The sequence below is a fragment of the Heterodontus francisci genome, chromosome 7 (genome assembly GCF_036365525.1).
Source record: "Heterodontus francisci isolate sHetFra1 chromosome 7, sHetFra1.hap1, whole genome shotgun sequence".
Taxonomy (NCBI): domain Eukaryota; kingdom Metazoa; phylum Chordata; class Chondrichthyes; order Heterodontiformes; family Heterodontidae; genus Heterodontus; species Heterodontus francisci.
Window position 1 is genome coordinate 51,880,107 of NC_090377.1, and position 13,548 is coordinate 51,893,654.

Genomic DNA, 13,548 nt, shown 5'->3' on the forward strand with positions numbered 1-13,548 from the left:
AAGGGGGAGGCCTTGCATGATAAGGATGTGATTGAACACCACTCCTCCACCAATAAGGAGGATGCAGAGGAGGGTGATGGGCAGGCAGCACTGGATGTTGAAGCCCTTGCACTGAAAGTCAGGCACATTGAGCGACATGCCAAGGATGCAACAGACAGTCTCATACCTACCTGCTTCCAGCCACCATGAGGGCCTCTCAGAGTGAAATCAGCAAAGCCTCACCTCAATGCATGCAGTCTGTTGCCTCCTTTCTATTTGTGTTCCATGCCTAGCACCCAGCTGAACCACGTGCTATGGCCCATGGGAGACACTACTTAAATGAGGGCTGTGCCTACATTGGCATCCTAATGGGGAAGGGTGAAGTCAGCAACTCTATTAAGACATGATGAAATAATAATTTTCCACAGTGAAAGACAATTTCAAAAATTAAAGAACTTTACATGAAAAAACAAATGTGAAGTGTCAAACACCCATGAAACCCCAAGTGTCTCTGTGGTTTTCTTTATATGGTTATGAGTGCTTCTACACAGTGTAACCCCTGCACCAGCAAATGGGCTGGAGATAGGCTGTTGATCATGCTGCCGCTTGGCCTGGGATGACTTTGGTGGCTGTCCTCTGGCTGCCTCAGGCCTGGAAGGCCCCGGCTGCCTAAGTGTTTCCTGCATGAGTGCTGGACTCTCCTCAGGCATCGCGGCTAATGGAGCTGGGCTCACTGGCGGAGGGGCTGAGGAGCTGCTGTCCACACTCAAAGTGCCCTGAGGGGAGCCCCCAGCTGTAGAGGTCAGCCTCTCCTCCTCCATTTCAAGGTTCACTTGAACATTCCTGCTAACCAGAGAAGGACGAGGAGTTGGAGAAGACTCCAGAGGCCTTGTCCTCCTCTCGCCTTGCCACTGCTGCGTCGAGCTCATGGCCAAGGCTGGTGTGCAGGTCTGCATGCATTCAGGGATCTGGCTTTCCATGAGGGTTACCAACCTCTTGATGGAGGAAGCCATGTGTTCACATGCCTGTGACATGGCAGCACTCATGGCATGGTTGGACTCCTCCATTGTCTGCTCTGGGCTGCATATAGCCTCTGGCATCTCTGTCAGATGTTGCCTTATCCCTCTCTGCAATTCCAGCATAGCCTGTGCTGTCGACACCAGATACTTGTCATGAGGCTGGGGCTCTGCATTGGCCTGGCCACCAACAGTCCTCTGACTGTCTGTGGCCTTGGCTGTCTGAGTCTCAGCCAGCTGCTTAGGCAAGTGTACAGTTCTTCCACCAGCTTGTGACCCTGATTCTACAGCTGAGTGGAAACTCACTGGGGTGAAAGTATCTGTGCTAGTGGAAGGTGCAGGAGAGTCATGTGACGGCGCATCCCCTGACTCTGGATTCTCCTCAGAGGTGGAATTAAGCCCCATTTCTGCTAGAGTCTCCTGCGGGTGGCGACCTGCATGAGACAACACAAATATGTGTGGGTTAGGATATACAGATCTCATCATGCTTGGGTCTCCAGTAATGAACTGTATGTTGATGGAAGGCAATCCTCACTCTCGCGCTGAGACTCCAGTCTCACCATCTGCTATTGAGCGGTCGCCCTGGGTCCCCGCTAGTTCAAGTGCTTCCTCCTCAGTCATGGAGAGAGGCCTGATGTCTGGGATGTTTCTACTAGTTCGGGATGTCTCCCTGCTGTTATGGGTTCTCTAGTCCTGCAAGTGGAAAGAGGGAAATAGTCACACCTCGCAGAGAGTTCAACATGTCAGTTCTGCTTATGGCAGCCCCTCAACCCCTGCTGGGGTTTCCTATATAGCTCATTCTCCTGTCAGCTCTCAGGACAGTTAATGGGGATGAGCTGTGATGGAGGTGGCCTTTGGTCGAGATGCAGCCATGCATCTGTCATGATGAGGTAATGCTTAATCTCCTCTACCAGCACCTTTGTGGTGCCTCCTTCCCCATGTCCCACTTCCTCCTGCATAGCCACTTGCAATCCTCAAAAAGGAGAGAGATATGGAGCATTCATTTTGGTAGAACAAAGGAGGTTGATGACACCCATGCGGCACTGAACCCATGTTCGGGAGGTGACCCCACGGCAGCTGACCACCTCTGCAGTCTCAGGCTTCCTTAGTCAGGCAGGAGGACCTCTTCTTGCCATCGCTGGGGAAGAGAACCTCCCACCTTTCCCTTGCAGCCTGGAGGAGAATCTTGAGGGAGGCATCACTGAACCGTGGGGCCACCCAATGTCTTCCTTCAGCCATGGTCACGGCAGGCTTGTATTCAGCTCCTTTCCTATCAGGCAGCAGAGGCAGCAGTAGGGATCCTGGGGGCAGTACGGGCAGCAGAAGGGGTCCTGGGGGCAGTACGGGCAGCAGGAGGGTCCTGTGGCAGCAGATGGCACTCAGAAAGGTAGTCTTTTAAACCAGACATGAGTGAATGCAGGGCTGGCAGACCTTTAAATATGGCATCAGCACCTGCTCCAGAGTCAGCTGACATCATATTCAACATTCCGAATCCCATCCCTTTGCGTGATTGGCTGGGCCCTATGGCTCCATTTTGATAATTAGCTGCCTGCCGCACGATAGTGGTGAATAGGCTGCACACGTGACGTGCGGGGATGGCGCCCACTTCCGGGTTCGCCACTGGGACCCATGACGGGCTCACTAAATTCAGCCCATAGTTAACTCTGTACTGATTTAATACAATTTCTACACTGTTAAGCAATGCATGCAGCATGACAATTCCTTAAAATAGTTCACACACTTAAATCTGATGTCTGCTTTGTTTTGTACGTGCTGATTTTAGTAAGGAATCCGTGTGGCAGTCAAAATGGTGGATGTGAACATATCTGCATCCTCAGTCATGCAGCAGACAATGATGGCCTGGGCTTCCGATGCAGGTGCAGGCTGGGTTTTGATCTTCACCATGATGGGAAACATTGCTATGGTATGGAAATGGTCCTAAAATTCTTTTACTTTTGAAGATATGTAAGGATTATCTCCAAACATTTCCAATGAGATACTCTACAGCCTCCTTTTGTTGTTTATTTACACTACCTTCATTAACCTCCTAGTACTTAAGTGGTTTAGTATAAACTTAACAATTAATTACATTGTTGGAAATATCATGGTTCAAATAAAGCACAACACAAAGCAACTATGTGATTTAGACAGTGTATCACAGAAAAAAGTTCCAAGAACAAAGCACTGCAATGCAGCAAGGAAAGAAAGAATAAACTTTCACAACCCCAGGAAGTTCCAAAGTGTAAAGCCAAGAAAGTTCCTTTTGATGTGTAGTCACTGTTGCAATGTCGGGAAATGGGCCAGCCAACTTGCACATAGCAAGGAATTAACTGTTTTATTGATGCTGGTTGAGGGATGTATATTGTCTAGGACACTGGGCGAACTCCCCCCGCTCTTTTTCGAATAGTGCAATGGGTTCCACCTGAGAGGACAGATAGGTCCTCAGTTTAACATCTCTTGCAAAAGACTCTCAGTACTGTACTGAATTGTCAGCCTAGATTTTTGTGCTCAAGTCTCTGGAGTGGGCCTGCTTTAACTCTGTTTTGAGTGAGTTAAAATTGGGCCCTACCTAGTGTCAGAGTTTTTAAAAATTAAAAAAAAAAGTGTAGGCTTTATTACATTATTTCCCCCATTGTTGCAATTAAATGATTTGCATCTTCATGGTTCTAAAAATGTAAAGACTAGAATATTGCTGTTACACCAGCACTCCCATGCTCACAGCAGGCAGGCTGTGGTATAGTGGTAATGTTACTAGACTAGTAATCCAGAGCCCAGGTTAATGCTCTAGGGGCATGACTTCGACTCCCACCATGGCAGATGATGAAATCTGAATTCAATTAATAAAATCTGGAATTAAAACTAGTCTAATGGCAACTGCGAAACCACTGTCAATTGTTGTAAAAAGCCATCTGGTTCACTAATACCCTTTAGGGAAGGAAATCTGCTGTCCTTATCTGGTCTAGCCTACATGTGACTCCAGACCACAACAATGTGGCTGACTCTTAAAATGCCCTCTGAAATGGTCTAGCAAGCCACTTAGTTAAAGGGTAATAAATGCTAGCCAGTGATGCCACATGACACAAAAATGAATTATATGTTAACCTTAGCTCCTCACCATTGCCCCTCTCTTACACCTTTTTCTCCTGTTCTTTTACTGTTATTCTTTCCTCCCCTCTCTCTCTTGCTAATTGTCTTCCCTGTCCCCTCTCAATCATCCTTTTCAACCACCTCTCCTCCCTTGCTCTCCCCATCTCCATCTTGCCCCTTCCCTCCATCCTCTCCCTTCTTCCTCCACATATTGGTCTCCTGCACTCGGTCCAGTTGTCCCTCTGCTCTGTATCCCTGGTGGATGTGAATATGACATTTGGTCTTGACTCCTTGTGCTAAACTGAAGAACGTTTTGAACACTTTTATGTTCTGTCTTCTGCAGCTGTGACCCAGTTCCTACTGTTTTCATCCCAGCTGGCTGTGCGTGGAATCCCTTTCAATATCTCCACCCAGGAAGATATCATTCTGCCTGTGACAGCGAGCCCCTCTTACTTTGTGGGACTTGATTTTGATGCAGCACAGCAAACAATCTTTTTCTCTGATACAAGGACGGATCTGATTTATAAACAGAAAATCGATGGAACAGGTAATAACTAAATTAATGTAAATAATCAACTTTTCACATCTTATTCATTTTCTCAATGGAAGGAGTGTGGGTTGTGATTCTTAAACAAAATGGGCTAAATTTTCCGGTCTTGCTGGGGATGGGAATGAAGGTGGACAGGGCCCGAAAATACTGGTGCCCGTCAGCATGCTGATTTTCCAAAACTGGCACCAACGAGTTTGACCAGGGTTGGGGGGGAGGGTGGTATCGTGATCCAACCCGATCCCTGATTGAGGCCAATTAAGGTCGTTGAGGAGCTCATTAATGGAGTGTTGTGATTTTCACTGGGGCACACAGGCTGCATGCGCTGTCTGGGGCAGGCCAGGTGAAGGGGAGGGTGTGTACACAGTGGAGAGCCAGTGAAGACTGCCCCAGAGAATTACCCTGGCCCCATCAAAGGGTGAAAGGTGCAGAGGGGGACACGGCCATTGACAAAGAGGCACCTTTGGCACAGCACAGGTGGTGGGGAGAGTGGGCAATGAGCACTTGGGCTGTGTAGAGTGTCGTCATCTTCCTGCCATCGCAGGGCATAAGTGCAGGGGGCAAGGCTGCCAATGACAAGTGGGTGGCCAGCTGACCACAAGGAAGGCAGCAGCTGTCAATGGGGACATGACTCTCAGATTTTGGGTCCAGTGGTGATAAGGAGCAACACCCTCTGCAGGAAGGATGGAGCCCTGGACATTAGAGCGGGCAGAGAAGAGGGACGAGGGGCAGTAAGGACACCGAGGCGATACCCTCAAAATAGGATCTACTGTTAAAGTTGGAGCTAACTTGAAATGACCAAGATCCAATGCCACAGGAGACTGCAACTCTCTAGGCAAATGGTCTTAAATATTTGTGTCCAATTCATGCCATGTCCTGCCAATAGCTGTCAAAGTCACTGTGGCCTTGAACCTCTTCGCTTCTGGCTCCTTCCAAGGCTCAGCTGTGAACTTTGGTGGCACCCATGTGGCCAAGAAGTTACGCAGTGACCGCCCAGACAGATTCATCAGCAGGAAGGGCTTTCACTCCATCAATGCGCAACTGATCTGTGACCACAACAAGAACTTTCTTCATGTGTGCACTTACTTTCATGGCGACTGCCATGACTTCTTCATCCTCCGCCAATCCAAGCTGCTGCAGCTCTTCACTCCAACCCCAAAGTCCGTGGATGGATCCTCAGGGACAAGGGATATCCCTTGAAGAAATGGCTACTCACACCACCATGAGAGCCCCAGACAGAGGCACAGAGGTGATAGAACCAATGCCACCCGCTCACTAGGACAACCATCAAGTAGAGGAGGCGGGGGGAGGATGCAGAACACCGAGGTGCGCTGGCTACACAGGAAGGTGGCCAGGCATGGCACGGGGCGTGTAGATTTCATCAAGGTGCCATGAAAGTCAGGGATCATCTTATTCAGGAACATTTCAGCTGAGCCCCTCTGACTCAGGATGAAGAATATGCTATGCAAATCACTCTGAGGTACCTGTGCTAACACTTGCCATAAAGATGCAGCCTGGAACATCTAAACTCTTTCCCAATGAAGGAAGCACATCTGCCCTGAGGCTTTGCCAATGCCATTGAGGAATCCTAATTTCCTTCACCACCTCATACCTTTTTTCTTGTCCCGCCAACAGACATGTGGCTTAAAGTGTCATTATTAAATAATGCTCAGAAAGGAAAACAGTGCACAGATATGGCAAGAAGACACATCAGTGAGCCACTCAATGAACCACACAACACGGTAGCCTCCACACTTGGCCACTTCTACGCGGTGATCCCCCGTGGCCCCGGAGGAGATGGGGGCAGCCTTCTCACTTGCCTTGGCTTGCAGCTGAGATGCAAGTGACGGTCGCCCTCATCATGAAGGTGCCTGTGGATGCATCTCCAGAGGTTGCTGCACCTGCATCGTTGCTTGGGCAGCCTCCATCACTTGGCCCTCCTGCACCGAGGCTCCCACTCTCAGAGGGTCCAAGAAGTCCAAGAGGATGGTGAAGGTGCCCTGTGAGCATTGGCACCCTCATCTTCCTTGGTGACTGCCTTAGCCTTTGGTGGGCACTCTGGATAGTTGGAGGGGGACACCAGCTGGGACACAACTGGCATCCCTTCCAGACATTGCTGCGCCACCAGCGCCACTGATTGGTTCAGCTACACGGCCTGTCATGCATCCTGTGGATGTCAGTGCACAGTTCCTGCATGCATTCCAAGTGCTGTCGCATATGGTTCTCCATGAAGTTGGCCACTCTCTCCATGAAGTTGGCTACTCTCTCCATGAAGTTGGCCACCCTGTCCATGGAGGAGCTCATGCTGTCATAGCTCTGAGCCATGGTGCCGTACATGAACTGGATAGACCCCTCCATTCTCTGTCCGTGACCCCTCACTGCCTCAGGGAACTCTGACATTTGGGACCACGTCTGCTGCAGCTGGTCTGGATAGAGCCTTCTTTGAGCATCTGTGCCCAATTGAGTCGGGCTGTGTTTGTCCTCCCTCCTTCAAGGGGGACTGTCCACAGCTGTCTCTGCCTCTGGCACCTCCTCCTGCACACTAGTGCTGTGCTCCTCACCCAGTGCCACCTATCTAACCACGCATGAGGATCCACCAAGGTGCGAGTACCTGCTGTGCTTGTAAGGTGTGATGGTGCTTTTTCAGTTCCTGGTGGTCATCTGGGGCTGGGTAGGGAGAGGGAGAAGCTCTTGTGGGTTGGAAGTCTGCACTTGTGGGAGACACAAGAAGAGATCATGAGAGCTAGTCTTGGAGTGAAGAGGCCTCTGCAGTGCTGAGGCGTCCCAATGCACTCAGTGTTCAGCATGCTTTCAGATAGGGTGGAGTGCAATGCATTCGCTTAATTAATGTTTTGTCCTCTCTAATCACCATCCCATTTCGCCAGGGCCGCGTCCTCCTAATCTGTGACCCTGACTATCTCCATTGCTCGATTCTCCATCACCATGATGATTTGAAGGTATTGCACCCCTCTGCCTGTTTGGCCCCTCTCTTGGGCATTATATGCTCATTTCTCCTTCAAGGCCAAAAGTGAGAGAGATAAAGCACTGCTGTCCTCTGTGGCTAATGGTATCTGCTCCAATTCATTAGAAGCTGCACGTATAGGGCGGCACAGTGGCGCAGTGGTTAGCACTGCAGCCTCACAGCTCCAGGGACCCGGGTTCAATTCTGGGTACTGCCTGTGCGGAGTTTGCAAGTTCTCCCTGTGTCTGCATGGGTTTCCTCCGGGTGCTCCGGTTTCCTCCCACATGCCAAAGACTTGCAGGTTGATAGGTTAATTGGCCATTATAAATTGCCCCTAGTATAGGTAGGTGGTAGGGAAATATATAGCGACCGGTATGGATGTTATTGGAATATGGGATTCGTGTAGGATTAGTATAAATGGGTGGTTGATGGTCGGCACAGACTCGGTGGGCCGAAGGGCCTGTTTCAGTGCTGTATCTGTAAACTAAACTAAACTATCCGTGTTGACAGGTCCTCAGCAGCACTACAACTCATAGCCATTCTGAGGGATCTATAAGTGCCCTGAGCACACACTCCTCCCATATTCAGGAGCAGCATGCACCCTAAGGCTGCTCAGCTGGTGTGTCTGCTGGAGGGTGAATACCCAAAGAGCTGTCCTGATGGTTAGGGGTTGCATTCACTTTGCCAGAGCATATGGGGCCATTGAACCTTTTCCTAGACTGGATTCAGACTTTTTATATGACGTTTCTGCTGCTGACGGCAGCTGCGATCTCAACGCAGGCCTGTTTGGCCTGTATTGGTGGCCTCCGCCTGCCACTCTTCAGGAAGAGCATTTCCTTCCTCTCCCTCACAGCTTCCAGCATGATCTCTAGGTAATTGTCCGGAAAAAAAAATGAGGGGCTGCCCTGCCCCGGGTTCCCTCAATGAGAACCTTCTCTGCCTTTTTCAGCAATGGAACAGTTGGCCCACCTCTGTTCCTGCCCCATGGCCATTAATTGGCCGCCAAACCTGTCTCCACATAATTAAGGGATTGCTGCTGTGAAAATTGTGACTCAATTCTGTTTCCCCCTGAGGGCCTGTTCAGGAACCGGCAAGACTCCCAACTTCCTTTTCCTGCGCCGACGTGAAAATCCAGCCCCATAGAGAAGCCTCACTAACTTTTAACATTTTATAAGATAGTCATAAATATTCAAGTATTCACTATAAATACTGTGAGTTTGCATTTCAAAATTACATACAATACATATATAAAATGTTTGTAATAAGCATACCAGTATTAGTTTTACAAGTTCCTATAAATATGAAAAATATTGCAAGAATCGAAGATCTATGTTTTTGATTTACAGGTGTTTAACTTCCACTTGTGTCGCAGCTGTCTAATTAGATTCTTTTTTATTCTGCCGTATCGAGACACAATCTCATAAGTTCCTCGCTATCCTCTTAAAGTTGTAATTAAGAATACTTTTATAGCTTGAAGTGAAATTCCTACAATTTTTAAGAAGATATATCTGCCCAGTTTCGCCAACAAAGGATTAATCATTTGTTCTAGTGTCTTAACTTCAACAAATCACCTTGATGTACTTAACTAGGGACTGAGGTTAGACTTTCATTAAACTTGAGATATTGAGCTGTGGACTTACACTTTGATGAGCTGGTATTTTTCCCTTCCCCGTTACAGCATGTGTGTTAGGGAAAATAGTTATCAAAACAGCCAGAGGGAATGGAGACTGGGTGGTTCACTCTCTCTTCGTGTCTGGGACCTGGATTTGAATTTTCTGGCTTGCTCCCTTTTGCTCCTACCATTTATCACTCCCACTTTCATCTTTCTCTCTCTTACTTGCAAACAACTCTGTATCTACTGTTGAGTGAATTTGAGAATTAAAATCAATAATGCTTTTCCTCTATCTGATATATAGGCCGGGAAGTCCTAGTTGCCAATAGAGTGGATGGAGTAGAAGATCTGGCTTTTGATTGGATTTCAAGGAATCTTTACTGGACTGATGCACGCTATAGCAGCATTTCTGTCCTGCGACTAGCTGATAAATCCAGGAGAGCAATTGTTGAGAACTTGAACAATCCTAGATCTATTGTTGTGCATCCAGTGATGGGGTAAATAAAAATTCAGTATTCATAGTTTTCACCCGGTTAAATACTGTGGATGGAATTTTGAGTAACCTTTGTAGATTTAATAGGAGCTTCACTTGACTATAATTTGTAATTTTTGGATTTACTACTGTTATATCTACTTACAGATATATCTTCTGGACAGACTGGTACAGACCTGCAAAAATCATGAGAGCCTGGGGTGATGGGTCAAATGCAATGGCAATAGTCAATACAACACTTGGTTGGCCAAATGGTCTTGCCATTGACTGGAGGTAAGCCAAGCTGATCATTAATAGGCTAATTCTCCTGAGTCCCTGCATCTGTGCCCAATTGAGTTGGGCTGTGTATGTCCTCCCTCCTGCAAGGGGGACTGCCCACAAGCTGCCGCTGCCTCTGGCACCCCCTCCTGCACACAAGTGCTGTGCTCCTCACCCAGTGCCACCCTATCTAACCACGCACGAGGATCCGTGGTGAGAGTACCTGCTGTGCTTGTAAGATGTGAAGGTGCTTCTTCAGTTCCTGGTAGTCATCTGGGGCTAGGGAGAGAGGGAGAAGATATCTTTTTGAACAATAAAGGAATTAAGGGATACGGTGAGAGCGCGGGTAAGTGGATCTGAGTCCACGAAAAGATCAGCCATGATCTTATTGAATGGCGGAGCAGGCTCGAGGGGCCGGACGGCCTACTCCTGCTCCTAGTTCTTATGATCTTATGATCTAAGCTCTTGTGGGTTGGACGTCTGCACCTGTGGAAGACACAAGAAGAGATCATGAGAGCTAATCTTGGAGTGAAGAGGCCTCTGCAGTGCTGAGGCTTCCCAATGCAACTCAGTGTTCAGCATGCTGTCAGATAGGGTGGAGTGCAATGCATTCCCTTAATGAATGTTTTGTCCTCTATAGTCACCATCTCCACCATGAGTGCCCATTTCGCCAGGGCCACATCCTACTAGTCTGCGATCCTGACTATCTCCATCGCTCGATTCTCCATCACCATGAGCGGCACAGTGGCGCAGTGGTTAGCACCGCAGCCTCGCAGCTCCAGCGACCCGGGTTCAGTTCTGGGTCCTGCCTGTGTGGAGTTTGCAAGTTCTCCCTGTGTCTGCGTGGGTTTCCGCCGGGTGCTCCGGTTTCCTCCCACCTCCAAAAGACTTGCAGGTTGATAGGTAAATTGGCCATTGTAAATTGCCCCTAGTGTAGGTAGGTGGTAGGAGAATGGTGGGGATGTGGTAGAAAATATGGGGGTAGTGTAGGGTTAGTATAAATGGGTGGTTGATGGTCGGCACAGACTCGGTGGGCCGAAGGGCCTGTTTCAGTGCTGTATCTCTAAATAAAAATAAATAAAAATAAAAATGATGATTTGAAAGTATTGCAACCCTCTGTCTGTTTGGGCCCTCTCCTGGGCATTATATGCTCATTTCTCCTGCAAGTGAGAGCGATAAAGCACTGCTATCCTCTGTGGCTAATGGTATCTGCTCCAATTCATTAGAAGCTGCATGTATCATTTAACATTTAAGAGTCATGGGGGTATGTTTTCCACAATTTGCTATTGGTGAACAAATAGTTTGAACTTAAAACAGATTTTATATTTGTGCAGGATTTTTGCTGGCTTTAGCAAATGAACATGAACATTGACATGAAAATAAATGATCATAGTTTATTTTGATTAGGCATTATTAAGCTTAACAGAGTAGTAGGATACAAGTTTCTACATCATAATTTCTGATTTCTACCGAGACATCCAGAGGCTAGTCAGTGGGAACGAAGCACTTCTCCATAGATGGGAAGAAAAAAGATATAATCCGTCACTTTCAAACCTCTCATTAATCTGATTAGGGCTTGGCCAACAGCAGTTTATACAGGGATCTTGGAAAGTTATCTGCTCATCATTTCAACTAGGAATGGTATTTGTCACACGACCAGGAGACACAGGATAACATTTCTCTTTTAAAAAAGAAACAGGAGACGACCTCTTTTTCTGTAATAATTAAAATAAAATTGAGTTTTAAATGATTAATTTGATAATTTAAACCAATATTTTGCATCGGCCTTCACAATGGAGGACACTATTAACATCCCGCAGATATCAGATAAGCAAGGAGCTAATGGGAGGAAAGATCTTGTAACAGTCTCTATCACGAGGGACAAAATAGTTGACAAACTAACGGGACTAAAGGCAGACAAGTCTGCAGGACCTGATGGCCTACATCCGAGGGTTTTAAAGGAAGTGGCTGCAGAGATAGTGGAGACATTGGTCGAAATATTCCAGAACTCACTGGATTCTGGGAGGGTCCCAGTGGATTGGAAAACCGTTAATGTGACGCCCCTGTTCAAGAAGGGAGGGAGACAAAAAGCAGAAAACTATAGGCCAATCAGCCTAACATCGGTCATTGGGAAAACGCTAGAGTCCATTATTAGGAAGAAATAGCAGGACATTTAGAAAAGCTTAACGCAATCAAACAGAGTCAACATGGTTTTGTGAACGGGAAATCATGTTTGACAAATTTGCTTGAGTTCTTTGAGGATATAACAAGTAGAGTTGATAAAGGCGAACTGGTAGATGTAGTGTATTTAGATTTCCAGCAGGCATTCGATAACATGCTACATAAAAGATTATTGCACAAGATAGGAGCTCACAGCATTGGGAGTAATGTATTAGCATGGATTGAGGATTGGTTAACTCACAGAAGACAAAGAGTCTGGATTAATGGGTCTTTTTCAGGTTGGAAAGACGTAACTAGTAGAGTGCCACAAGGATCAGTCCTAGGGCCTCAACTATTTACTGTCTATATTAATGACTTGGAGGATGGGGCAGAGTGTAATGTATCCAAATTTGCTGACAATACAAAAATAGGTGGGAGGACATGTTGTGATGAGGACATAAGTAATCTGCAAGGGGATATAGATAGGTTGAGTGAGTGGGCAAAGACTTGGCAGATGGAGTTTAATATAGGAAAGTGTGAGGTCATGCACCCTGTTAGGAAATATCAAAAGGTAGACTATTATTTAAATGGAGAGAGACTTCAAAAAGTGCAGCACAGAGGGATCTGGATGTTCTTGTGCCTGAAACACAAAAAGTTAGCATGCAGGTGCAGCAAGTAATTAAGAAGGCAAATAGAATTTTGGCCTTTATTACTAGGGGGTTTGGAGTTTAAAAATAGGGAAGTCTTCTTACAACTGTACAGGGTGTTGGTGAGGCTGCACCTGGAGTACTGTATACAGTTTTTGTCCCCGTATTTAAGAAAGGATATACTAGCATTGGAGGCAGTTCAAAAGAGATTCACTAGGATGAAGGGCTTGACTTATCAAGAATGGCTAAACAGGTTAGGCCTTTATTCATTGGAGTTTAGAAGAATGACAGGTGATCTTATTGAAATGTACAAGATTCTGAGGGGGCTTGACAGGGTAGATGTTGAGAAGATGTTTCCACTAGTGGGGGAATCTCGAACTAGGGGGACATAGTTACAGAATAAGGGGACACTCATTTAAAACTGAGATGCGAAGGAATTTCTTCTGTCAGAGGGTAGTGAATGTCTGGAATTCTCTACCCCAGAGAGTTGTGGAGGCTAGATCACTGAAAGTATTTAAAGAGGAGGTAAATAGATATTTGAAATCTCGGGGAGTTGAGGGCTATGAGGAGCTGGCATAAAGAGGAGTTGAGGTCTGGGGCAGATCAGCCATGATCTTATTGAATGGCGGGGCAGGCTTGAGGGGCCGAATGACCTACTCCTGCTCCCATTTCTTATGTTCTTATGACTTTGAATTTTAAAAAGTGCTTTCTTTGGCTGTTTGTTGAATAAAAACAAATGTTCTCATGAATTTTCTTAAAACAAATTCAACCTCTACTGTTCTAAGGA

The 13,548-nt window shown here is 46.9% G+C and overlaps 1 protein-coding gene across 1 annotated transcript in view; it reads left to right on the plus strand.

Annotated features, from left to right (window-relative positions):
- The window catches only part of lrp2a (low density lipoprotein receptor-related protein 2a), a 418,190-nt gene that overhangs the window by 152,120 nt on the left and 252,522 nt on the right, over positions 1–13,548 (plus strand). Inside the window, exons 15-18 of the mRNA XM_068035173.1 lie at positions 2,779–2,919; positions 4,426–4,629; positions 9,508–9,700; positions 9,844–9,969. Coding sequence (XP_067891274.1) covers positions 2,779–2,919; positions 4,426–4,629; positions 9,508–9,700; positions 9,844–9,969 — 664 coding nt within the window. The remainder of the gene's footprint in view (positions 1–2,778; positions 2,920–4,425; positions 4,630–9,507; positions 9,701–9,843; positions 9,970–13,548) is intronic.